The sequence below is a fragment of the Pelmatolapia mariae genome, linkage group LG8 (genome assembly GCF_036321145.2).
Source record: "Pelmatolapia mariae isolate MD_Pm_ZW linkage group LG8, Pm_UMD_F_2, whole genome shotgun sequence".
In the NCBI taxonomy this organism is placed as follows: Eukaryota; Metazoa; Chordata; class Actinopteri; order Cichliformes; family Cichlidae; genus Pelmatolapia; species Pelmatolapia mariae.
Genome location: NC_086234.1, coordinates 31,295,154 through 31,320,487, shown reverse-complemented (window position 1 = coordinate 31,320,487; position 25,334 = coordinate 31,295,154). Strand labels below are relative to the sequence as shown.

General features: G+C 48.5%; 1 protein-coding gene across 2 annotated transcripts in view; it reads right to left on the bottom strand.

Moving 5' to 3' along the window:
- fasn (fatty acid synthase) overlaps window positions 1–25,161 on the bottom strand; it is a 28,793-nt gene extending 3,632 nt beyond the window's left edge. Inside the window, exons 1-38 of one of the 2 annotated variants that reach the window (XM_063481816.1) lie at window positions 24,612–25,161; window positions 22,272–22,407; window positions 21,490–21,642; window positions 21,227–21,400; window positions 20,570–20,770; window positions 20,210–20,332; window positions 19,985–20,100; window positions 19,777–19,911; window positions 18,929–19,388; window positions 18,426–18,613; window positions 17,586–17,775; window positions 17,381–17,475; window positions 13,374–13,508; window positions 13,034–13,237; window positions 12,522–12,637; window positions 12,276–12,451; window positions 12,002–12,193; window positions 10,703–10,783; window positions 10,126–10,308; window positions 9,852–10,031; window positions 9,463–9,666; window positions 8,887–9,203; window positions 8,409–8,810; window positions 8,159–8,323; window positions 7,868–7,983; window positions 7,229–7,383; window positions 6,308–6,511; window positions 6,033–6,183; window positions 5,331–5,509; window positions 5,069–5,188; window positions 4,079–4,201; window positions 3,696–3,919; window positions 3,374–3,575; window positions 3,124–3,275; window positions 2,328–2,419; window positions 1,850–2,244; window positions 1,507–1,698; window positions 1,124–1,333 (exon numbers count right to left, since the gene is read on the bottom strand). In XM_063481816.1, coding sequence (XP_063337886.1) covers window positions 1,124–1,333; window positions 1,507–1,698; window positions 1,850–2,244; window positions 2,328–2,419; window positions 3,124–3,275; window positions 3,374–3,575; window positions 3,696–3,919; window positions 4,079–4,201; window positions 5,069–5,188; window positions 5,331–5,509; window positions 6,033–6,183; window positions 6,308–6,511; window positions 7,229–7,383; window positions 7,868–7,983; window positions 8,159–8,323; window positions 8,409–8,810; window positions 8,887–9,203; window positions 9,463–9,666; window positions 9,852–10,031; window positions 10,126–10,308; window positions 10,703–10,783; window positions 12,002–12,193; window positions 12,276–12,451; window positions 12,522–12,637; window positions 13,034–13,237; window positions 13,374–13,508; window positions 17,381–17,475; window positions 17,586–17,775; window positions 18,426–18,613; window positions 18,929–19,388; window positions 19,777–19,911; window positions 19,985–20,100; window positions 20,210–20,332; window positions 20,570–20,770; window positions 21,227–21,400; window positions 21,490–21,642; window positions 22,272–22,398 — 6,832 coding nt within the window. In that variant the 5' untranslated portion in view covers window positions 22,399–22,407; window positions 24,612–25,161. Of the gene's footprint in view, window positions 1–1,123; window positions 1,334–1,506; window positions 1,699–1,849; window positions 2,245–2,327; window positions 2,420–3,123; window positions 3,276–3,373; window positions 3,576–3,695; window positions 3,920–4,078; window positions 4,202–5,068; window positions 5,189–5,330; window positions 5,510–6,032; window positions 6,184–6,307; window positions 6,512–7,228; window positions 7,384–7,867; window positions 7,987–8,158; window positions 8,324–8,408; window positions 8,811–8,886; window positions 9,204–9,462; window positions 9,667–9,851; window positions 10,032–10,125; window positions 10,309–10,702; window positions 10,784–12,001; window positions 12,194–12,275; window positions 12,452–12,521; window positions 12,638–13,033; window positions 13,238–13,373; window positions 13,509–17,380; window positions 17,476–17,585; window positions 17,776–18,425; window positions 18,614–18,928; window positions 19,389–19,776; window positions 19,912–19,984; window positions 20,101–20,209; window positions 20,333–20,569; window positions 20,771–21,226; window positions 21,401–21,489; window positions 21,643–22,271; window positions 22,408–24,611 lie in introns of both variants that reach the window. The other variant, XM_063481815.1, reaches the window with a different exon arrangement.
- Between the last annotated feature and the right edge of the window lie 173 nt (window positions 25,162–25,334).

Below are 25,334 nucleotides of genomic sequence, written 5' to 3'. Positions count from 1 at the left end.
CTAAATCCAGGAGCTACCACGACGCGTACCACAAAATGCATCGCACTGGTTCTTCCCAGTAGTTCAACTCCTTGGAACTGGTTGTCTGCTTGCCTATGAATCCTGCTTATTGGTTCCACTTGTGCTACAATCAGGACGAATTGTAGTGGCGCAGTCCAAAGCTGGACATGAATATTATTTTTATATTTTATTTTTATTGCACAAAAGGACGAGAGTGCTAAAGTGCAAACTGGACCTGGACAGACAGCATGCTAGCTCCAAGCTATCCAAGAGCTCAGAGCGATGAGGAAGCTGAGCTTCAGCAGGTAACAGAGGCAGTGATGATCAGTCGAGCTGTCGCCTCTGTTATAGCTCATCATGTTTCTAAGGTACCAGCACAAACACACAGTGTGTTTGTGCTGGTTTTCATGTTTGCTCTAAACTCTGTGTGTCCTGTTTGCAAAGAGATGTTTGTGTGTGTGACTGCAGGTTTATATTGTTAAATGTAATTATGAGACAGTGCACTTCACAGAGAAAGCACTGTAACAAGTAACTAATAGACAAGTAACTAATTACTTTGTCTTGGGAGTAATTAAGATACATAGAACACTTCTAAAAAAGTAATGCAGTGTACAGAGTACAGAGTACACCAATGACCCAAACACTGATCACACCTCCAACATTTGACATCATATAATTCACTCATAATGAATGTGTTTGACTGTTCTCCGACTCTCACAGCGGAGCCAATAAGAATCAATAATAGAATCAATAAAAGAATTGATTCCATAAGTGACGTCAGTAATGGAGTCAGTTTCCATCCGCAGACACACCTCAACACTATCAGCCCAGAACCCGGACCTGGACCCAGCAGTGTGGGATCCTGCTGAGCTGTGGACGTCCTGAAGGATTCTAGCTTTGATTGACTTCAATCACAAAAAGCTTCCTCAGAGAGTCGAGGCTGTGCTGAGGAAGGTGGACACACCAAATACTGACTGAAGTCTACAAACTGTTTCTGACTGCATCCACCTGAGTCTGCACACGTTTCAATGAAGGACTCTGTATTTTGAAAGGAAATATGCACAGTAGCTCCTGCCTTTTGTGCAGCACTCTGTATTTTCATTGTCTTTAAAGTATAACAAACCTTTGGTGCACTGCAAGCCGTAGCAAGGCACACTGAGCTTAGAAGCAAGAGTCTTAAAGGCTGCGATGGAGCCCTCGATGGGATGTACCAGGAACAGGGGCGCGTCCTGGCTCTTCACCTTGTTGAGTGACATCACAGTAGGGCTGCTGGGGCTGACCAACAGCTTGGTCAGATCAGACTCCAACACAGAGCGAACGCCGTCCTTCTTAGCTGTAGTGTGTGGAGATGTACTCAGTTATGTTTGTACACACAAACACATTTCATACTAACAAGAGTCTTAAAATGCAACAAGATGAGCTAGATTTAAAAAAATACATCAGTGCTTTTTTACAACTTGAAACCTTTTCAAAGATCTTTTGCATTTAAAGAGCAGCTCTTCATACCGCTTGTTCCTTCTGGCTTGCTATTGGCCAGCTCTCGCAACTTGTTAATGGTGAGCTGGCGGATATCCCTCATGGCCATGACGATGTCATAGTCGCGTTCCAGAGTCTGGCGAACCTCAACGCCCATCAAAGAGTCCAGACCCAAATCAGCCAATGAGGTGTCAGCATTCAGACTGCTGACATCCCGCACACCTGTGAGTGAGAAGAAGTTAAAAACAACAAAGAAATGAGTCGATGTCTGTGATACAAAGTAACCTCAAAGATTACCAAAGCGACTCAGGACGGAGGTCTTTTCTTATATAACACCTTTATGAACGCTAGTTTGGTATAACTTGACTCTTACCTAGAATGTGAGCTACAGCATCCACCAAGTCTTTCCGGTTTCCTGCTTCACTCTTTACGACCGTCCTCTCTGCCAGCACAAAGCTGGACACCACTGGGTGCTGCTGGCACAGGAAGAAGTCCAGCACTTCCAGACAGGAGGCCATGCGCTGCGGGAGGGTGCCACCGATCACAGCATCATTCCCACCCATGGTCTCTAGAACCACCCCAACATCACCAATGGCACCCCACTGGACTGCAAGTCCAGGCAGGCCATCATAGTGGCGCTTCTCACACACGCGCTCCATCGCAGAGTTGGCGTAGCCATAATTACTTTGGCCAGCGTTGCCACGGCCACAGCTGACTGAAGAGAAGGCCACAAAGTGTCTGAGCTCGGGACACAGTTTCCTTGTTACTCTAGAGAGGGAATGGAAGCATCCAGAGATCAGCTCATGATGGTACCCAGTGACACACAGAGGGAGGAGCCACTCTTGACTTACCTGTCCAGGTTGATGGTGCCGTCATTTTTAGGTTTGTTAACTTCGAGATAAAGCTGAGGAGTTAAATTCTCCAACATACCGTCTTTCAACACCTGAATGCAAACAAACATCAACAAACGGTCACTTTACACGTTAACTAGTAGTTGTTTAGCTGTTAGCATGTTAGCATGTGATAGATGAGAAATTTGAGAGCATCGTTCTTCCTTTTGTTTTCGTTGCATGTCATGTGACACTGCAGCTATTGAAGTCCAACAAAGGGATCTGACCATCATTCCAGTATGCAGTAATAATGCGATAATAATGCAGTAATAATGCAGCAATAATGCAGTAATAATGCAGCATCCAAACACTGACAGCAACGTCAGACAGCAAGTGACGCGGCTGCTGGAAGGTGGACGACGTCGTAAATGTAAACAAACCGTCTTGACTGAGAAGTTACTTTAGAAAATAAAATTCTGTATGTATTTTTTTTTAATTAAAAGTAAAGAAAGAAAGCTACTGTTAGGTATTAGCACTGGTACAAACATGAAAGGTAGCACTCTCCCCTGCTCGCTGTAAAAAGTCACTGCTGCCTCTAACACATCCACGGCTTGTTTCTGGGAGGGGCAGTTACCCCACCCACAGTTAGTTAGTGACACTGAAGAGCAAAAGTATGGAGGGCTCAGCTCAGTGACAGCTACAGCAGCCAAAGTGCACTAACCACATACATGTAGTCCAAATTTAGGAAGGACCATAAAACCTGTGAAAACATGATTTTTCCAAGGTGACACATATAAATAACTAAAGGGAATCTGACCATGGCTAGGTGAAAGACACCACCCACTGGACCCATGGCACGGGCCTCAGCAATCAGTTGCTCTGTTCCTTTCAGTGTGCCGACATCACTGGTGGACACAAACACCTCCACGCCCTGATTCTGCCATTCATGCACCCGCTTCGCCTGGTAACCTGAAGACAGTTCAACAGTGAAGCTGTAAGATGAGTCACATCAGCACTGATGCAGGACTGTGCACATCAGTAAGAAGCACCGTGTCATCGTGCCTTACCGTTTCTCACGCCTGATCTAGAAGTCAGCACCAGTTTGCGGGCTCCCCTCTCCATCAGCCACTGAGCAAGCTCCAAACCAAACCCCCCGAGCCCCCCAGTTATAATGTAGGAGTGGGACGAGTGGCAGAAGGTGCGACAGATAGCTGGCAGCGACAGAGGGCAAGCAGCCTGTACAGCTGCTCCCTGTTCCTCACAACGCACCTGTGAGAAAAGAAAAGCTGGTCAGAAGATAAGCACCAGTCCAACCACTCTGCAGTCACAGTAACATACCAACCACATGCATGTAGGGATGGGCAGGTCCAGTACAAACACTTCACTCACCTGAACCAGGACCTTGCCGATGTGCTTGCCCTGAGCCATGTATCTGAATGCTTGCTCCACTTGGTCCTTATCGAACACTGTGGTTCTCAGAGGCTGAACTACTCCTCCCACAATGCCCTCCTGCAGACACTGGGACACCTCCTCCCACTCTTGATTGCCCTCTTCAAAGAGAGCATCCAGCAGGATACCATGGAAAGCCACATTCTTAAGGAATAACGCCATCCCTGAAGGAATCACAGCAACGTGACAGCGTTTGTCAAGGCTTCAAGAATCGTTTATGACAACAAAACTCTGGTTAACACCTACAGGAACCTTTAAAAAATGAATAAAACAGGTTTATATATTCATCTATCCTGTTGTCAATAAACACCAAATCTACTGACCCAGAGGAGTGTTGTTGGAAAGGTCATATTTGCCGATCTCCAGGAATCGTCCGTGTCGAGCGAGGCAGCGAACACTGGCCTGCAGCTTCTCCTCAGCCAGAGAATTCAGCACCACATCCACCCCTGAAACACACACAGCAAACACAACGTCACACAGTCAGTGTATAATATGGAAGTATAACTGTGGTGATTTCTCAGTGCACACAACTGTTACTTGTTAAACTCAAAAACCTGCTAAAGCTTTGTGTGCATAAGTCTTGTTGCAGGACATTCTTGGGTTCCTCAACATGGAACAAAGTGTCTGCAGTACATGTGCCGTGTTCCACACCGGCTTTTAAAATCCCACAGAGGAAACATCAAACATGTTAGAGGAGGCGGAGCTGACAACGACAAACAGCACCAGTGCTCACACAGAAGCACACACAGTCATCGATGCAGCACTGGGAGGAAACACACTGGCACAGGTGCAGGATGCAGATTTCACCAATAATGAGTTTAAAGTGAGCTCCTGAGCAGCAGCACCGTGACCTGACGGGGAAAATTACAATTAAAAGAAAGACAAGAAATTCTGGACTTAATGTCCGTCTCTGGATCCAAGACCGGCTCTCTGTTCAAACAGTCCAGTCTCTGATCCTTTGAGTATAATCCATAAGGCGGTGCAGAGCCTGGATGGAGCCGACGGGTGAGGGCACTGCCTCTGGCCTTCACATATCTCGCCTGCCTTCTCAAGCCGGGGCCCCGAGCAGCTTTGCAGGCCCAGCTTTCATCAGCCACTCACAGCAGCCCCTCTGCTCTTGGAATACGACTGTGTTCAAAGGCTGGAGTAACCTGTAAGTGCCATTTATACTAATGTATATTAACGCTCAGGGAATATTGTTTGGAAGAATGGTCTTCCATCCCTGCAGCAGAGCACAGGGAATGATTGCTGACTGCTAATCCAAGATATCTGATGTCATGTCAATCGTCCCCTGGAGCACTGAGAGCAGCTACCTTTGCCTTGTGTGTGGAGCAGAATGTGCCGTTCGAAGGAAGTATCTCTGGAGTTGGCGAAAGCCTCTGCTGATAGCTGAGGGAATCTCTTCTGCAGGTACGTCCGCTTCTCCATTGAGCCTAGACAAGAGGCCCCGCCCCCAAAGTTAGGGTAAAAAGACATGAGATATAATTACAGGTTCTTAGCAAAGGCTTTAAAAGAATCTATAATAAGAGTTTGATGTTGTTACTGTGAGTCTGTGTGCGAGTGTTACATACTCACCGACTGTAGTAAACACTCTGCACTTCTTACTGAGCGCTATGGCGATGGCAGCCTGGCCCACGCCTCCTGACCCTGAGTGGATGAGCACGGTCTCTCCAGGGCGTAATCTGCCACGCACTACCAGGGAGTAATACGCTGTGGCATAAACCACTGGCACAGAAGCTGCCTGCTCCAGTGTCCTGCAAACACACACACACACAATAAGTGTGTGTTTTATGTAGCAGGATGTAATTGTGCTGTATGCTGGAGAAACTGCACAGCAGTAGCTTCATGAATGAGACTAATGAATAAATGAATCCTGTGTCAGTGCTCCGCCTTCAGGCTTGGACACTGAAGACTGTCTCACCTAATAATCGAGTACTTACACGCCTGTCTGCTCATTCACACACACATTCATACAGTGATTCTTTTATCTAACACACACACCCACACACGTGCACACGCACGGACACACACACACACACACGTGCACACACACAGCTTTGTCATCATATCAGCAGGTGTCTGTGAGGGTTCAGCTAAAGAGGATCTTTGTGTTACAGATGTGTAGGACGTGCTGATACTGTGTATCTGCAGGACTAAACTGAGGTGAGTTGATACAATGTTTCTAATCAGGCTGTTCAGTTTGAGGACTTTCAGCACAAACAGCTTCATGTGTGGAAACAGACTGATGAGAACGTTCAGAGTTCACCGCACACTGACCAGCTGTGGGGAACCTCCCAAAGGAACCTTCTGTCAGCATCCACAACCGTCGCCAGGCCTTTAGCAGGCAACAGCCCCATCACACGACGCCCGCTGGGGTCGCGACCAGAAAACTCCATACCCAGCATGCACTGCTTTAGAGCCTGGTCCCCTTTACAACAAATAACGAATGGAAAAGGTTTGTCATGTGACTGCAGCTCTGAATGTTCAACAACAGCATCACACACTACGACCCACCAGTGTGTGGCATTACTTGCTGTGTACAGACACACTACCTGGGATGGCGTCAGGCGGCAGCTTGCCAGTAGCCAGCATGATATCTCTGAAGTTGAGCGAGCTGTAGTAGACGTGGCACAGCTGCACAGCAGGGCTGCTGCTCACAAAGTGGCGAAGCGGGGACGCGATCCAGCGCAGAGACGACAGGTCACCTCGTGTCAGCACGTTGACGTAAGCAGCCTCGGTCGGCGCTTCATTTACATCTGAAACGGCACGCAGAAAAGCCTCAGTGAGCACGGGAACCAAGAGGGAACTAAGAGGGAACTAAGAGGGAACTAGGTGGGAACTAAGAGGGAACTAGGTGGGAACTAAGAGGGAACTAGGTGGGAACTAAGAGGGAACTAGGTGGGAACTAAGAGGGAACTAGGTGGGAACTAAGAGGGAAATAGGTGGAAACTAAGAGGGAAATAGGTGGAAACTAAGAGGGAACTAGGTGGGAACTAAGAGGGAACTAGGTGGGAACTAAGAGGGAACCAAGAGGGAACTAAGAGGGAACAAGGCAGAACTGTCTAACTCACTGCTGGGTTCAAACACCTGCAGCAGGTGCGCCTTACAGGGCTTTGTGAGAGAGCACAGCTCAACAATTAAAAGTCATTCTGACTGTGACGACTGTTTGTTTCATGTAATTTTACAGTTTTGCAGATTTTACAGATTCATTTTTGTAAAAAGTGCAGCTGAATCTCAACTCTCAGAGTGTTGCAGCGTCTTGAAATAGAAGTGTAAGAATGACGTGTAAATAACAAAGTCATTATTTTTCTTTATGTTTGTGATGTCATTCATAGGAAGTGCGTCCTTCACACGTTTAGAGCGCAGGCCGAGACATGTAAAGTGACCTGGACACAAACATGAGTGGATACTGACACGTGACCATCTGCAGCTCATTCGCCTCCTTAAATACACCGTATGAGTGTGAGTCAAACCATGAGTGATGAGCTGGTGTCTGAAGGTGCCCCAGCGTCCGTCCCTGAACACGTTCATGACCAGATCCTTCTGCAGTACTGACTGGATGGACTGGTGGTCCTGCTGGAGGGCTGGTGCTGCTGAAGACTCGTTTAGATTGGACACAAACACACAGCTGGTGACAAAACGAGAGAAGACGCACAAACAGGCATAAAGACACGTTTGTCCTGCTGTAACACATGAATAATACAACAGTGAACCCAAAGTGTTGAACCAGGTCAGACTGTGACAGACTTTAGCTTGGCCTGAACCTGGAAGCGGAGAACGAGTCCTCAGAGGTTTGAGCCTCTGAGTCAGGCCTGTGGGATCAACTGATCCTTATCATTTGACTTTACACAGAAATAAAAGCAACAGAAAGTATCCACTATGTTTCCACTGTACAAGTGAAGTGTTGTTAACGACTCACCGATCACACTCGTGCTGAGTCTATTAGAAACCTGTGCTTTGGCACATTAGTGATCATCAGTAAGATCCAGCAGTGCTGTTAGCATGTTAGCGTGTGCCAACATGGACTCTAAATCCTGACTGGAAGTCTTGGTGTGACCCTTTCTAAATAAAACCTGCAGTGTGAAAACAACGAGCTGTTAACGATGTCTTACCGTATTCGGTTGCCACCAGGCTCTTGCCGTAAACAGTTGACCATTCCCACAATCCCACACTCTGCCTGAGAAGCAGTCAGCCACACTGGATGGTCTGAGGACACTGACATCACTTCCTGCTGCGGAGCAAAGTCCCCCACAGTTAGACTTTTAAACAGCTCAAATCTCTCTCATATATAGTTTATGATAACACAGAGAAACCAGCCAATCAGACGAGCCTGATGAGCAAGCACTTTGGCTGCTGTGAGTGTTCGGGGACAACGACAGACAGAGAGACGACGTGGGACCCACCTTGAGCGTTTCCACCCACTGATAGTCTTTGCTGTCCACAGGCAGGAAAACCGGCTGTTTGCTCACAGACTGACGGCGACACAGAAAGAGGGCGGAGCCATAGAAAGACTTCCTGACAGCCACCAGGTTAAGAGACTCCTCTGAGAACACTTCCTCCCACTCAGCCTTCAAACAAAATCAGAATAATCAAAACTCAGCTGACAGCACGTCACAGGAGCAGAGCAGGGTGTAAAAATGTGTTTAAACACACCTGTGTGAGGAGTCCCTGCTGGCTGCTGCTCTGAGCAGTGCTGGACAGGAAGGCCACAGTCTCCCCCACAGTCTCCCCCTTCAGCAGCGTGTGGAGGAGAACAAACCCACTTTCTTTGGCTCCAGATGCCAGATTTGCTACCAGCAGCCTGGGCTCTGTCCTCACTGGACCCCATGCATGGTTACACAGCACCAGGTCTGCCCCCACAGCAATGTCTCCAGCAGCTGGGCCGGTCAGAGGATCCCACTGAGCCGCAGCGACACCGAGCTCCTCCAGGGGAGCCTGGTGGGGGGCCAGAAGGTCCAGACTGGCCGCAGTCGCAGTGTAGTCCACACGGAGCATGGGCTGGATGTTGAGCAGGGGCATGACACGAGAGAAGAGCTGGCTGTCGTCTGAGAGAGCCTGCAGGAGTCAGAGACGTGAAAATGATGAGTGTGTGGAAATAATCCAGCTGAATCCAGCTGTTTGTGAGTCTTACCTCCAACACTTTGATCCTGCCAGGTGTGCTGTTTTCCACCGTGATGTCGAGGCAATGTCTCAGGGCGTCGCTGACCAGCAGACCCTGGAGCAGGTCGTCTTTAAGCAGGCACACCCGCTCCTTCTGCACCACCTGCTCCAGCTCAGAGTGGAGGTTCCCATTGAACTCGAGGCCACAGAGCAGGGTTAGCAGCCGCAGCAGGCTGGGCTCAGAAGGCTCACCGCTGGGAAGAGGTGCATCCGACCCCCCCTGTAACCCCGGGATGGAGAGCTTGACACCATGAGGGGCCAGCTTCTGCTGCAGTCTGTGGATCAAAGCTGGACAAGGAGGACAGGAAAGAAGACGGACTTTAGCACGATGTTTGGTTTGATGTTCGTCATCTCCTCACGAGGAGATAAAAACAAGTCTAACAGGTAACAGTTATTAAATACATACAGGGATAAAGGTGTGAACGACCAGACAATCCCATGATATCCGTCTCCTCACACATGCAATCATTATTTTGATCCAGTTATCACTCATATGTTTACTGCATGTAAGTGATGCAGGGCCCTGTGATGGAGAGACTCTCTGTACCTTTGCAAAGCCTCAGCTGCTCTGCCAGCTTCCCGTTGGCTGTAAGGCAGTCCGTCTCCACATAAGGAACAAACAGGAATTCCTCCAGTGTGGGCGGGCTCTGCAGCTGCTGCCGGCGAGGGGCTACTGTGGCGTGCAGGCCACAGATCTGGACTCCACCAGCAGTGATGCTGTCAAGGTAACGGCTTACGAGGACATCAACCGCTGCAGGAATCAAACAGAGTCAAACATCGAGCTGAAAGGGACCAAACGCTGAGAGCGAACAGCAGCTGGTGTTTTACACATAAAACAGTCACATCATGTTGGCATGACGGCCACAAACCGCCGTGCTAAAGTAACAATTAGGAGGAGTCACTGCTGCTGATCTGAAGTGAGGGAGGAAAACACACCTTGCTTTCCTTCAGCGTACTCGCTGACTTTTTCCAGGTGTGCAGCCGGATGGACGCACACGGAGCGGATTCTGGTCGGCAAACGCAAACCTCCACCCGGCAGCCCCAAGACGATCATCTGCAACATGGTGTCCAGAAACGTCACCCAGTTTCCTGTCCATTCCAGCTTCCCACGGTCTCCTAGAAACAGCCAATCAGATTATTAGAAAACCAGTCCTACCAACATCAAACTGACTATAATTCGAATGATGTCCTGACTGTCCTTCCAGCGTACCTGCCGTGTTTGACTCCAAGATGCCCTGAAAGGTTTTTCCATAGTCGTAACCTCGCAGTCTGAGCTCCTTGTAGATCTCGTGTGCGTTAAGCTTCATCGAGGCGTCGCTCCTGTCGGCAGCCTGCCGGCTGATCTCACTGTGGAATGAATCGAGTGCCGACTCCTCCAGGATGCTCACCTTACCTGAAAACCATTTGTGCAGCGATTCTGAATATTCACGAGTTCATACTGAAAGTCTGCAGACGAGTTTTACTCTGTCACTGGAAAAACTAACTGAGACCTCTGAGGTTTTGTTCACTGGTCACAGAGCTTCACCTCAGTCTGATGGATGCAGCTGGGTGTCATGTGACCTGAGCTACAGCCGGCCTGTGCTGAACCAATCAGCAGCTGAGCGAGACGGGAAACGTTTGTGTTCTCACAGCCGTTTAAACGATGCTGCGCTAAATAATAAACAATATGTTTGTGGATATAATGTTGTGTGTGTGTGATTTTCAGCTACAAATGTAAACGATGTGTAAACTTTGGGATGTTTATCAGCAGCTCAGCCTGTGCGCTCATGATGGCAGCAAAGACGTACCGCTGACAGTCAGGTTCCCGTTCTCCGAAACCTCAAACCTGCTGGTGGCGAGCATGAGACGCACCTCCAACTGCACCGCACCTGTGACAAACAGTCAACAGCTTCATCCACTATAACAATAATAATAATAATAATAATAATAATAACAATAACAATAACAATAACAATAATAATAATAATAATGATAATAATGCACTTATCAAAAACAGGGTTTTTCACAATAAAAGTCACAAAAAACAGATTAAATGTAAAGATGTTGCTGTTGATTATTTTAGTGATGAAGTCGTCTGGCAGTGACTCCATCGAGTCATCGAGGAAATGGAAATGAAATACTTCTGTCTTATTAACGAGGAAAAATAATTATTCAGAAGAAAAATCAGACTGAGCTGCTGGTGCGTACAACGTCTAACCCTTGGATTCATGTGACACAGTAAAGTAAATGGTAAATGGACTGGTTCTTATATAGCGCTTTTCTACTCTTCTGAGCACTCAAAGCACTTTACACAACTTGTGCATTCACCCATTCGCACAAGCACATTGTTCTAAGTGCTTTCTAAGTAACATTCACACACATTCATACTCCGATGGATGCATCGGAGAGCAATTTGGGGGTTAATATCTTGCCCAAGGATATTTGGCATGCAGACTAGGGGAAGCCAGGAATCGAACCACCAACCTTCCAATCAGTAGATGACCTGCTCTACCGCCTGAGCTACAGCCACCCCACCATCATTTGTCAAAGAAAACATCTTTAAAATTATCTCAAAGGTCAAATTCAGCTAGAATAACATCGATACGCAACCGAAACAAAGATGTATGTCAGTCTCCTTGGAAGGTTTCTGAATTTAATACAAGGCGTTAGGAAGGAAGCAAGGAATTAAGGAAGGAAGATTTTTAAATATTAATGCCAATATTTGATATTATTTCACTTTCAATCTGAAAAATGTTACAAAAGCCTCGTTTGACGTGGTTTAACATGCCGGTGCACTGCAGAGCAACGCAGAGCGCTGGCGTGTCAAACGAAGCACGGCAGCCAATAACGAGCGTCGAGGATTTTCATCATCCAATCACAGAGTTCAGGGATTTAAACGCCACGTGTGAAATCTTCAGTGTGGCGTAACTAAGACGCTCGGCAGTCCTTACAGAGCTGTATCACGTCTCACCGCCTCCACATCATCTCTTACTGGTTAAAGTGGGACTGACAGGATAGGCACTGGGCCAATCACATGACCTCACCTGCTTGACGAGGTCATGTGATCGTGGTTCGAGCCATTAACAAGCCACGCCTCCCATACTTACTGGCGTTTGACAGGATGGTGGCCCTGTGGATAGTCACGTCCTCAAAGGTTACGGGTGTCGTTTCCATGACAACCCCTAGACTCCTCACCAAGGTGCGCCAGGCCAGCACCAGGTAACCGGTCGCCGGGTAGAGGACACGCCCATCGATGCTGTGTCCAATGAGATAGTGGTCTGCAGACTCTGGGCTTACGTCTGTTACATCAATGACACGACGTTAAACCAAATCAGAAAAATGTTTTTACTGCGATGGAAACGCTGCGAGCGCACTTCTTACCAATGTTATACACCGCCGCAGAACCAGAGCCTCCCGAGCCCGACAGGAAGTGTTCCGCTTTAGGGATATCCCACGTCTGGGCGTGGTCCCACTGCACCAAGGGCGAGATCATTGGAGTGCCAACCGGCACAGGGTAGGTCACAGCGGGGCACAGGGCGTTGGCGTCCACGTCGATGCTAAAGTCAGAGAGTGGTGTGAGTGAGCAGCTGTCACAGTCAAACAGCCAACGAGGGAGGCTCTCCTCACCCGTTCATGAAGATTCTCCCGACGTTGGAGAGGAAAAACTCGAGGTTGTTGGTGTGGCCTCTCTTCATCAGGGGGACGACTGAACACGTGGGCTTCAGGCTGCGCTTCAGGATGGCCTGTGTGAAGAAGTCAGTGTCACATTTCAGCCACAGAGAGTGAAACGCTTTACAGCCCTGGTTTCCAACAGTAACGCCACCGAGCCACGCACCTATTCAGGGAGTGTCCCTGTAAAGTACATCACCCAGTAACATCTGGACACGTGTGTGTGGAAAAAAAAAAAGATATATGATAGAATTTTTAATATAAATTAAAATTTGGGTTTTTTAAACTGTAGCTCAAACACAGCGAGTGCAGACAGGATCAGGGCAGGTGCCTGCAGCCCTGAAACCGCTGGACTCAGACTGGGCCAGCAGACAGTCTGACTGGTTAACACACGCACACAGACACACACGCACGCACGCGGAAACACACAGGAAGCAGCCCCAAATGTGTGAACAGCACTGGTAGCAAACCTGCAGCAGAGCATGCGGAGCTATTTCCAGCACCACGGCGTTTTCAGGCACCAGGCTCAGGCCCTCCTGGAACAGCACGGGGCTCACGAGGTTGTTGACGTGGTATTCAGCCGAGCTGTGCAGAGCCAAAGCAGAGTCCCACTCAGACTGAGGGATGCTGGTGCTCACCCAGCGTGGCGAACGCTTCTTTGGCTCTTTGATCACCTGCAGTGACAGGATGGCAGCTCATTAATATTCAGCACAGCGGTCTGCACCAGGTTTCGTGTGAATGACGCTGCCAGTGTTGGCGCCTGGCACGCTGACCGGACCGAGCATGGATGGGACGTGCGGCGCTATGTACCTTCTTCAGAGCTGCGAGCAGGGCTGGAGCGATGGAGGCCATGTAGTAGGAGTGAAACGCCACCCCGGCACTGCGCACTTCCTTTGCAAACACTCCTTGTTGTTTGAGCTCAGACACAAAGGCACTGACTGCTTCCTGAAGAGTCAAACATGACACATGTTGAAACATCTGGGACCACAGCTGTACAGCAGGACACAGCTTCCATAGTTTAAAACACACTGGGATCTATTATTCTGCCACCTGCTGTCACTCATCTAATAATGAGTTCACTGTGTTTGGCTATAAATAAATAAATGAGAGCGTCACGGCGATCACGTGTGTTATATGATACATGACGCTCAGGTAAAGTAGAGACGTGCTGAGGCAGCCTCGCCTCTGTCAGTGCGCCCCAGGGCAGCTGTGGCTACAATGTAGCTTGCCATTGCCAGTGTGTGAATGTGTGTGTGAATGGGTGAATGACTGAATGTAGTGTAAAGCGCTTTGGGGTCCTTAGGGACTGAGTAAAGCGCTATACAAATGCAGGCCATTTACCATTTACCTTGATTTGGTGCCATATAACTCAAACAATACAGAATCCACATCTGAACCAAAGAGTAAAACAGTGAAATGTGGATTATTAAATATTAGGTCTCTCTCCTCCAAGTCTCTGTTAGTACATGACTTAATAATTGACCAACAAATCGATTTACTCTGCCTTACAGAAACCTGGTTGCAGCAGGATGATTATGTTAGTTTAAATGAATCAACACCCCCGAGTCATTCTAACTACCAGAAACCTCGAAGCACAGGCCGAGGGGGCGGTGTGGCAGCAATTTTTCACACCAGTCTATTAATTAACGAAAGACCAAGACAGACTTTTAATTCATTTGAAAGCCTGATGCTTAGCCTTGTCCAACCCAGCTGTAAAACTCAGAAACCAGTCTTACTTGTTATCATCTATCGTCCACCTGGGCCTTACACAGAGTTTCTCTCTGATTTCTCAGACTTTTTATCTGATTTAGTGCTCAACTCAGATAAAATAATTATTGTGGGTGATTTTAACATCCATGTAGATGCTAAAAATGACAGCCTCAAAATTGCATTTAATCTGTTATTAGACTCAATTGGCTTCTCTCAAAATGTAAAAGAACCCACCCACCACTTTAATCACACTCTAGATCTTGTTTTAACATATGGCATAGAAACTGAACATTTAACAGTGTTTCCTGAAAACCCTCTGCTGTCTGATCATTTCCTGATAACATTTACATTTACAATAATTGATTACACAGCAGTGGAGAGTAGACTTTATCAAACTAGATGTCTTTCTGATAGTGCTGTAACTAAGTTTAAGAATATAATCCACCCACTGTTATCATCTTCAATGCCCTGTACCAACATAGAGCAGGGCAGCTATCTGAACGCTACTCCAACAGAGGTCGATTATCTTGTTAATAATTTTACCTCCTCACTACGTACGACTCTGGATACTGTAGCTCCAGTGAAAACTAAGGTCTCAAATCAGAAGTACCTGACTCCGTGGTATAATTCTCAAACACGTAGCCTAAAGCAGATAACTCGTAAGCTGGAGAGGAAATGGCGTGTCACAAATTTAGAGGATCATCATTTAGCCTGGAGAAATAGTTTGCTGCTTTATAAGAAAGCCCTCCGCAAAGCCAGAACATCTTACTATTCGTCACTGATTGAAGAAAATAAGAACAACCCCAGGTTTCTCTTCAGCACTGTAGCCAGGCTGACAAAAAGTCAGAGCTCTACTGAGCCAACAATCCCTTTAACGTTAACTAGTAATGACTTCATGAACTTCTTCAGAAATAAAATTTTTATCATTAGAGAAAAAATTACCAATAATCATCCCACAGATGTAATATCGTCTACAGCTACTTTTAGTACCATTGATGTTAAGTTAGACTCTTTTTCTCCAATCGATCTTTCTGAGTTAACTTCAATAATTACTTCCTCCAAACCATCAACGTGTCTTTTAGACCCCATTCCTACAAAACTGCTCAAAGAAGTCCTGCCATTAATTAATTCTTCAATCTTAAATATGATCAATCTATCTCTAATAATTGGCTATGTACCACAGGCCTTCAAGGTGGCTGTAGTTAAACCCTTACTTAAAAAGCAATCTCTAGACCCAGCTGTCTTAGCTAATTATAGGCCAATCTCCAACCTTCCTTTCATATCAAAAATCCTTGAAAGAGTAGTTGTCAAACAGCTAACAGATCATCTGCAGAGGAATGGCTTATTTGAAGAGTTTCAGTCAGGTTTCAGAGCTCATCACAGCACAGAAACAGCTTTAGTGAAGGTTACAAATGATCTTCTTATGGCCTCTGACAGTGGACTCATCTCTGTGCTTGTCCTGCTAGACCTCAGTGCAGCGTTTGATACTGTCGACCATAATATCCTATTAGAGCGATTAGAACATGCTGTAGGTATTACAGGTACTGCACTGCAGTGGTTTGTATCATATCTATCTAATAGACTCCAATTTGTTCAAGTAAATGGAGAGTCTTCTTCACATGCTGAGGTTAATTATGGAGTTCCACAGGGTTCAGTGCTAGGACCAATTCTATTTACATTATACATGCTTCCCCTAGGTAGCATCATTAGAAGACATAGCATAAATTTTCACTGCTATGCAGATGATACGCAGCTCTATCTATCCATGAAGCCAGGTAACACACACCAATTAGTTAAACTGCAGGAATGTCTTAAAGACATAAAGACCTGGATGGCCGCTAACTTCCTGCTTCTTAATTCAGATAAAACTGAGGTTATTGTACTCGGCCCTGAAAATCTTAGAAATATGGTATCTAAGCAGATCCTTACTCTGGATGGCATTACCTTGGCCTCCAGTAATGCTGTGAGGAACCTTGGAGTCATTTTTGACCAGGACATGTCCTTCAAGGCACATATTAAACAAATATGTAAGACTGCTTTCTTCCATTTGCGCAACATCTCTAAAATTAGAAATATCCTGTCTCAGAGTGACGCTGAAAAACTAGTTCATGCCTTCATTACTTCCAGGCTGGACTACTGTAACTCATTATTATCAGGATGTCCTAAAAACTCCCTGAAAAGTCTTCAGTTAATCCAAAATGCTGCAGCAAGAGTACTGACAGGGACTAGAAAGAGAGAGCATATTTCTCCTGTTTTGGCTTCCCTTCATTGGCTTCCTGTTAAATCCAGAATTGAATTCAAAATCCTGCTCCTCACATACAAGGTCTTAAATAATCAGGCCCCATCTTATCTTAATGACCTTGTAGTACCATATCACCCTATTAGAGCACTTCGCTCTCGCTCTGCAGGCTTACTTGTTGTTCCTAGAGTATTTAAAAGTAGAATGGGAGGGAGAGCCTTCAGTTTTCAGGCCCCTCTTCTGTGGAACCAGCTTCCAGTTTGGATTCAGGAGACAGACACTATCTCTACTTTCAAGGTTAGGCTTAAAACTTTCCTTTTTGCTAAAGCATATAGTTAGGGCTGGACCAGGTGACCCTGAATCCTCCCTTAGTTATGCTGCAATAGACGTAGGCTGCCGGGGATTCCCATGATGCATTGAGTTTTTCCTTTCCAGTCACTTTCTCACTCACTATGTGTTAATAGACCTCTCTGCATCGAATCATATCTGTTATTAATCTCTGTCTCTCTTCCACAGCATGTCTTTCATCCTGTTTTCCTTCTTTCACCCCAACCGGTCGCAGCAGATGGCCGCCCCTCCCTGAGCCTGGTTCTGCCGGAGGTTTCTTCCTGTTAAAAGGGAGTTTTTCCTTCCCACTGTCGCCAAAGTGCTTGCTCATAGGGGGTCATATGATATGATTGTTGGGTTTTTCTCTGTATTTATTATTGTGCTATCTACTGTACAATATAAAGCGCCTTGAGGCGACTTTTGTTGTGATTTGGCGCTATATAAATAAAATTGAATTGAATTGAAATTGAATTGAAACTGAACCAACCAGCAGAAAAGAAAGAAATTCAAGCTGCAAGGGAAAACCAGGAAAGCGTGTGACCTGAGGGCCGGAGATGGTGACCGTGTCCTCAGCGTTGTGGCAGGCTGGAACCACTCCCTGAGGACACTGAGCGATGCACTCCTCCCAGGTCAGCCCTGCAACACACACAGGAAGCACAAAGCTCAAACATGGCGTCCGACCTTGCAGAATCAGAGCCCTGAACACAACACTGAGTCCCATCTGTTAAAAGAAGACACGCTCTCACCCACTGCAGCCATGCCTCCTGGAGGAAGGCTGGCCTCCTTGATGCAGCGGCCTCTCCAGTACGCAGCCAGGAGGGCCTCGCTGTGACTCAGGGACCGGTCAGCATAGCCACAGGCCAGCTCTCCCACCGAGTGCCCCACGATGCCGTCGGGCTGCAGACCCAGCTTGGTGAGCAGATCGATCTGAGCGATCTGTAAAGACACAAAACACGACCACTGTGACTGAACCTGACATCAGCTGACTGAGACCATGTCGTGTTTCTTTCCCTGCAGAAGTCGATTGCTCTGGCAGTCTGAGTCTTTATCCACCTGTGAACTCAGCAGCCGTAGACGGCCACTGCATGTTTATGCTTCTCCTTGTGCCCACAGATCGCTGCAGGCTCTTTCTGATGCTCTCGGGTCTAATTTGGCTCGACTGTGCAATGCATTCAAAATATTTTCAGGAAGTTTGACCTCTGACCCCTGTTGAGGTTGGGGTCACTGAGATTCAAACTCACCTGACATTTTCAGTAGGTACATCTAAGGTATAGATTTGAAGCTCCTCTCAGCCTTTTCCAGCCGAGAGGTAAAAAACGTCCAATAACTCTTCCTCACTGTGAGCTCAGACTAAACACTCGTTTCCACAGAGTGAGACGTTTCCACACAGGTATTAGTTAAAGCAGGGGCACAGTGATTGGTCGGGTCATAAATAAATGTTTGTGCTGACTCTTCTATAAACTCGTCGTACACATGGATGTGTGCTCGACTCAAAGCTTTGAAAACAAACGAGTGTTGAAATGCTTCCCTTTTCTGCCACATCGGTGTGTGTGAGGCAGCGTCGTTACAGTGCTGCGGTGCTGTACCTGTACTGCAGCCAGGCCAACGAAGGCGTGAACGGTGTCTTCGAACGCGTCCTCCTGAGCCTCCATCAGCAGGCGAGACACCACCAGCCCCGTCTCCTTCAGCGCCGCATCGGACCGCAGAATGGAGTCTCTGAAGTCTGGCAGCTGCATGAGACTGCGGCCCATCCCTGCCCACTGCGTCCCCATACCTGCATTACAGACAGCGCGTAGCAACACGTTGGTATATGAGGTGTGTGCGTGCAGCTCTGCATCACAGCTGTGTTCAAACCCTTTCAAATAAAATGGCAGCAAACTGGAAACAAACTGGCTTTTATGTTGCCAGCCCAGCTGATGGTTGCTTAGTAACAACACTGAGTGTGAGGCACGTTTCCCACAGCGTGCTCTCAGCGACTTCACTCCCATTACGTTCTTGTTCCTCCATCGATCTCATCGTTCACCCCAAATCTGTCCAAACATCTTTGTATCATGTGAAGCATCTCATACTTCTGTGTGCAGCGACTCACCTGAACAAACGTACCACAGAGGCCTGGCGGCGCCCGGCACCTGCTGCGCTTCCACGACGTCGCTCTGAGAGCCAATCAGAGCGAAGCCTCGGTAGGGCATGCTGGCGGCGGGCGCTCCTGACACTTCGTTCAGCAGAGACAGGAAGGCGTCGTCCGCAGCGTGTTCCTTCCCCTTCTGCAGGACGGAGCTCACCGCCGTCTCTGTGCGCCCGCAGGCCTGAAGCATTCTGGGAAGCTTCCCGGGTGAAGCCGAGGCGGCCGTTTTCTCAGCCGGACGAAGGATGACGTGAACGTTGGAACCTCCGAATCCAAAGGAGTTGATCCCTACGATGCCTCCTCGAACGGGAACGGGCCGATCGACGACTCGAACCCGACCGTTGGTGAGGGCGGGGATGTCAGGGTTAGGATGGAGGAAGTGCAGGTTGGGGGCCCAGACTCCTCGCTCCAGAGAGAGCAGCACCTGCACGTCCAATCAAACACATGAGCACCGGTTTAATATGCAAAAAGCAAATAATTACTCATGATTCCAGTTTAACACCGGTTCAATGCAGAGCTCGGAAATGTGGCTGCAGCTCATAAATATTTAATATTCAGGCTTTTTGAAAAAGGCCACAGCTCCAGATTTCTACTACGCAGCACGTCAGAATATTTGGAAGCATTTTTATTTCCCTGAGACGCCATTAAAGGAAGAGTGGAGGAGGTGTGTTTGGGTGGGTGTGGCTCCACCCCGGCGATGGCTGCATACAGGACACAGTGTGTTCATGATCTGTGTGTCTGTCAGCTGATTGGATGTTTCCATCGTCAGACGTTCTCAGTGAGAACATTAGAAGACGACTGTGGTTTCAAACCTTTGCCAGGGCAGCCAGCCCAGAGGCCGGCTCTGGATGACCCATGTTGGACTTGGTGGAGCCAATCAGCAGAGGTTCTCGCTTTGACTCGCAGAAAACGCTGACGATGCCATTCACTTCCTGCGGGTCGCCGACCTGCGTGGACAGAGCAGAGGTTAAACGACGGTGGATCTGGGTCAGTAAGAGCGCCTCTGACAGCTGCACTGACCTTTGTCCCGGTGCCGTGGGCTTCGATGTACTCCACCTGCTCTGGAGACACGCTGGCCTCCTGGTAGAGTGAACGAACCAGCCTCTGCTGCATCTCACCAGAAGGAAACGTCACCCCTGCGTGAGCACGTCACACAAAACCGGTAAACGAAACCATTTCTCCGATCGGCTGTGATGTCCAATTCTTTACTTGGAGTACTTCCAGTGCTTCCCTGGACCTCCTTACCTTGCTCTTTGTATCCGTCTGTGTTGTTGCCTGCGTTGATCACTGTGGCATACACTCTTTTAGCCACCGGTCGTTTAGTCAGCAGCACTGCCACCGCTGCCTCCGAGCGGCAGTATCCATTTCCTGACAACACAAACGTGACGCTTTAACCCTGCAGCACGCTCGTGTGCATGTCACACATTGAAGAGAGTTAAAGCTGAGACCCAAAACGTTCTACGTTATTGAGTTAGTCAAGAAATGTCAAAGTAAATGTAACACAGAAAGATTAAATGTGCCAGCAGCTGGAGGAGGAGCAGCTCCTCCCCATCGCTCCCAAACAGAAACTCTGTGATGTCACGTGTAGACCAGGTGATGTTTTACCTGAAGCATCAAATGACTTGCAGGTCCCCTCTGGACTGAGCATGCCCAGCTTCATGAATTGCACTGAAGTGTTCGGCTTGAGAAGCAGGTTCACTCCCCCAACTAAAGCAGCGTCACAGTGGCCCTGCCGGATGGCGTGGAAGGCGTTTTCTAGAGCCAGCAGGCTGGAGGAGCACGCCGTGTCTATGGCAGTGCTGGGGCCTGGAGAACAAAGGCAGCAGGGTTAGAGCCGGGCGCCACATACGGAGCCGCCCACGGGAATCTGATCGTCCGAGCTACGGTGAGCAAACCACTACGGCACAGAGCGAGCAACAGCTGAGACGACCCTGGAAATGTTTGTGAGAACAGATCTGAGTAAAAACACACAAAATATATCAGCAATAATTCAGTGGACGAATAAAATCAGAGCCCAAATAGTTCATTCAAAGCAGTCCAGCTGCTGCACCGTGCGTGCTCTCTGCACGTTTACGTTCTACCTGTCGACACAACACAAACACTACTGCACGTCACTGATCTGCAGACTGCTTTGCTACTAAGATTAAAGGTGATCCTGAGCTGCAGCAGAGCGTCCACATAAACCCGAGTGTGTGTCTCACTCTGGATCACACTGACAGCACTGCAAACACACACGTGCTGAGCCGTGCTGCGTGCACATACCGCTGAAGTCGAAGAAGTAGGACAGTCTATTGGCCAACATGCCGCGCTGGCAGCCCGTCATGCTGTAGCCCAGGAGCTCCTCTGGATCTCTGCTGAATGCTTCGCCCGCCTCGGAGCCGCTCACACCGATGTACACGCCTGTTTTGCTGCCGCGCAGCGTGGCTGGATTCAGTCCTGCGGCACAACATTTCATTTTCACTCACATGTCGTCTTTCCCCCAACTGCAAACTAAACCTCAGCTCACCAGTCGTTTGCCCTCTCACCTCCATCTACAATAGCCTCATAGGCGATCTCCAGCATGAGGCGCAGCTGCGGGTCCATGCTGTTGGCCTGTTTGGGATGGACTCCAAAGAAGGCTGCGTCGAAGTGGCTGATGTCTTTGAGTTTGCCGTTCCTCTTTGGAAGACCGTACAGACCTGCAAACAGCACAAAGTTACAGCAGCAGGACTCTGATCCCACACATGGTCCACAGCCACTGCTCACACGGAGCACCAGGGTCCAGCACCAAACACGATGCTGTGAGACCAGACTGAGCCAAAGAGGAGGAAAATCCTCAAGAGGACGTTTCTCTTTTCCAGCACAGAGACAGACGGAGGACATCTGAGTGCTTATTACTGCCCATGTGCAGCTCACAGGAAGCAGGCAAAAGCACACAGCAGGTTTATGATCACACCAGTTAGGAATCACCAGTAAAACTTGGATAACGAAACCATGAAGTTAAATCCATATGATGATGATTAAAAAACTTTACTTTTTAACAGGAAGTGAAATAAACTGAAGTGAGACTGGCAGTGATCAGATGAATCAGCTAAAGTAAATAAACCAAGCTGGTGGGAAAAGGCTGTTGGTTAAATCTGCTGCGTCCTCTGTTCCTGATGACTCACATTCATTATTTTACCTTCAAATATGTCAAAGCAGCTAAACTCAGCTGCAGCCTGCAGAGGCAAAAACACTGCTGCACAGTGCAGGAGGGCATGAAATATTAATATTTGAAGAGAAACTCAGCTTAGTAAATGTTACACAGAAACTGAAGGGAGGTTTTTACCTGGTGTCCATCGCCGGTTGTCCTCTGTTACCATATCCACACCATTGATGAGGTTTTCCCAGAATTCCTCCAGGTTACTGGACTCAGGCAGGCGGCCCGATATTCCAGCTATGACGATCTCATCCATGTTTATTTACTGCAGACACAGAGAGCCAATCAGTGACAAGCATTCTGCAGTTTAACGACAATGAATGTGGTCGGTGCTGGGGCCTCATTATTCATGTAACCATGGCAACAACCATCCCAACAATACAGCACTCCATGCTGCACAGGACAGTGACCTAGAAAAAAAACAGATGTGTGTGTGTGTGTGTGTCTCCTCTCTGATCACACTGATGTTTGAAACTTTGTGGACATCTCCAAAAAGTTGAATCTGTTCATCTGGACGTAGCGTTTCGTGGGAGAAACGTTTTGTCATCATCCAGGTGGCTTCTTCAGTCTCAGCTGACTGCAGGTTTCAATCTTATAAACAGTACATTTGCATAATGACTGAAACCAGCCCACTGAAGGAACAATGGGCTGGGAGGTCAGTTCCTTTGTGCACACAGTAAAAACACTGCTGCGTGTGACTGCGACCTGCAGAGCTGCAACTACGTTGTTTCTCCAAAACCATCCAGGTCCAGAGTAAAGCTGTGCCAGAGCCCGGCTCAGCATCACATGCAGCTCTGACCTGCACACTGTGAGGTTGCACCAACAAAGACGGCAACAATCACACTCACGCCACTGTTTTGCTTGTGTGGCATTACAAATGTGAAGACAGCCCGACCACGTTACACAACACGACACAGTCTGAAGGGACTTGGACTCCAGGATGTCCCGCCCCGGGATTAGATCTAGCCCGGCTCCTTCAGTGCACAATCTAATCTTGACCCAGATTACACCTCACTGTGAGCGTACGCAGACAGTTTGCTAACTACGAGCTAGCTGCTAAACTGCAAAGTCACTGTGTGCGCACAGCTCGGCATGACCATTTCTATTCAAGGCACATCCCCCTCGTCTTCCCCCGCTCTCCCTCACTCTGTTCCCTTTGTGTCAGGGCTTCACTCTGCAGCAGCGTGCCACAACAGGACCTGACTTGTCAGCATCTTCACAGGAAAAGCGTGAAACAGTGAACAACAATGACACATGCTCAGCTTCTTCCATGACTCCACACTGTAACTATGTGTGGATCCACGGGCACTGCATGAACAGGAAAAACTTGTTCCTGGATTTCATCTGCACATTAGTTCCCACAAACTTAAAGTCTCACCTCCAGCCCCAGAATGGCCCTTCACACCCCTGAGTTCAGCGCTTGTGTTGCTTTAACACTGCTGTCATTAAAAAGTTTCACGTTGCACTGCAGAGGCTCGACCACTGACTCGATGCTTTCTGAAATAGTGCCAGGAATGAGTTTGGTTTCTTTTGTCAACATATGCTTTAATCTCACTGTCCTACACATGCCTGCTAGCTTAGCTGGTCATTTTAAACTAACTTTGAATGTGAAGCTGATGAAGTGCTGTGAACGATGGTGACTGTAGTTTAAAGCGATCTGACAGATGAGCCAGTCTAAAAAGAATCAATGCTCAGAGCCCTGAAGCACTGTGGTGACCACAGGGCACTGAGCCGCAGTAACAACAGTGCTGCTGTTCACTGGACCCAAGCACCAGCGTGGCCACCATACTGATCAGGGGCCCAGGCCTCCAACACGTGCCTGTCCACGGACCCTCGAGTTCTCCCAGAATGACTGATGGAAGTGGGCTGTCACAGATGCTGATGAGCTACGACCCCCATCCTCAGTGCTCGCTCTGTCCTGGGATCATGTATCCCAGCTCCATGCTGTCACGCAGGTGAGCTGCTGCCTGTCACATTAGTGCCTCACACATCCACCGGCATCACCTGTTAACAAATAACCTGTTCAGGGTCTTTCTGACACACGGACCCTGTCAGCACAGTGAGCTCAGCTGAAGGATGAATTATTGTCCTCCGATAAATGAAACTCTGTGAAGGCAGTAGAGCCACAGAAAGCAGACCCTGGATCAGTCTATGATGGAGGTTATCGGCGGATAGAAAAGAACAACGAGGACCGCTGAGTTCAGGTCCCGGAAAGAGGGATGGAGGACATGCGCTCTCTCACAGCCTCACGTTAGCAGGAGCACGCGGTGACCGGTTGAGCCGGTTATCGCGGTGCCGACACCCGCGCAGGAGACTCGGCCGGTGTGAGCCAGCACAAAGTCCAGTTTGACCCTCGAACCGTGACCCCGCTGCGCTCAGCTTATCACAGCTCAGGTCTCACAGAGGGGCCGCTGACACAGCCGGTCGGGACCGCAATAAGCAGCGTGCAGCAGCCGCGGGCGAGCTTACCTGTCTGAGCCGAACCGACGGATGTTCCGGTAAAACGTGAGGCTGAGCCGCTCAGCACGCTCGGTCATGTGTCGAGTCTTCAGCCGCCGTGGGTGTGAGAGCCTCCGTTAGCCTCCGCGCTTCATTCACGCTTTTTTCTCTGATGAACTTAAATGTGTCACACTCTGCCTGCCCACGCCACATGGGCTGACAACCGCTTGGCTCAGCAGTCCAATGAGAGGAGAGGCAGGGCTGTGCGATCCAGCCAGTGATGGAGCAACTGTGTGGATGCGCGCAGAAAAAAGAGCCGGGGTTACTAACGGTCAACCGGCAGCGGAGCAACGAGAGCAGCCGGCAGATGGGACGCGATAAACTCTAAAGTCATCCTCGTACGACAGGGGGGGGACTGATAGCGTGCACGGGGCGAGGGAGCGTCTGTGTCCGCGGCACTTGCACGCGCAGAGCTGCTCAATGTTACACCGCAGCTGATGATGAGAAGGTGCAGCCGGCAACTTCTGGATGACAGGGGAAGCTGTCCAATCACGGAGCGAGGATGTGAGGCTTCGTCCAATTGCTGCAGACCTGCAGCCACTGATGAGATAGGGTGATTAAAGGGCGGGACCCAACTGTGACGTAGCCAGGAGAGCTCGCGTGACTTGTCAGGGTTACTGGAGTTCACGGTTCAGAGTAGCATGATGGTGTAAGGAGCTGCTGACCTCCGGCTCCACCTGTGGTCAGTACTCA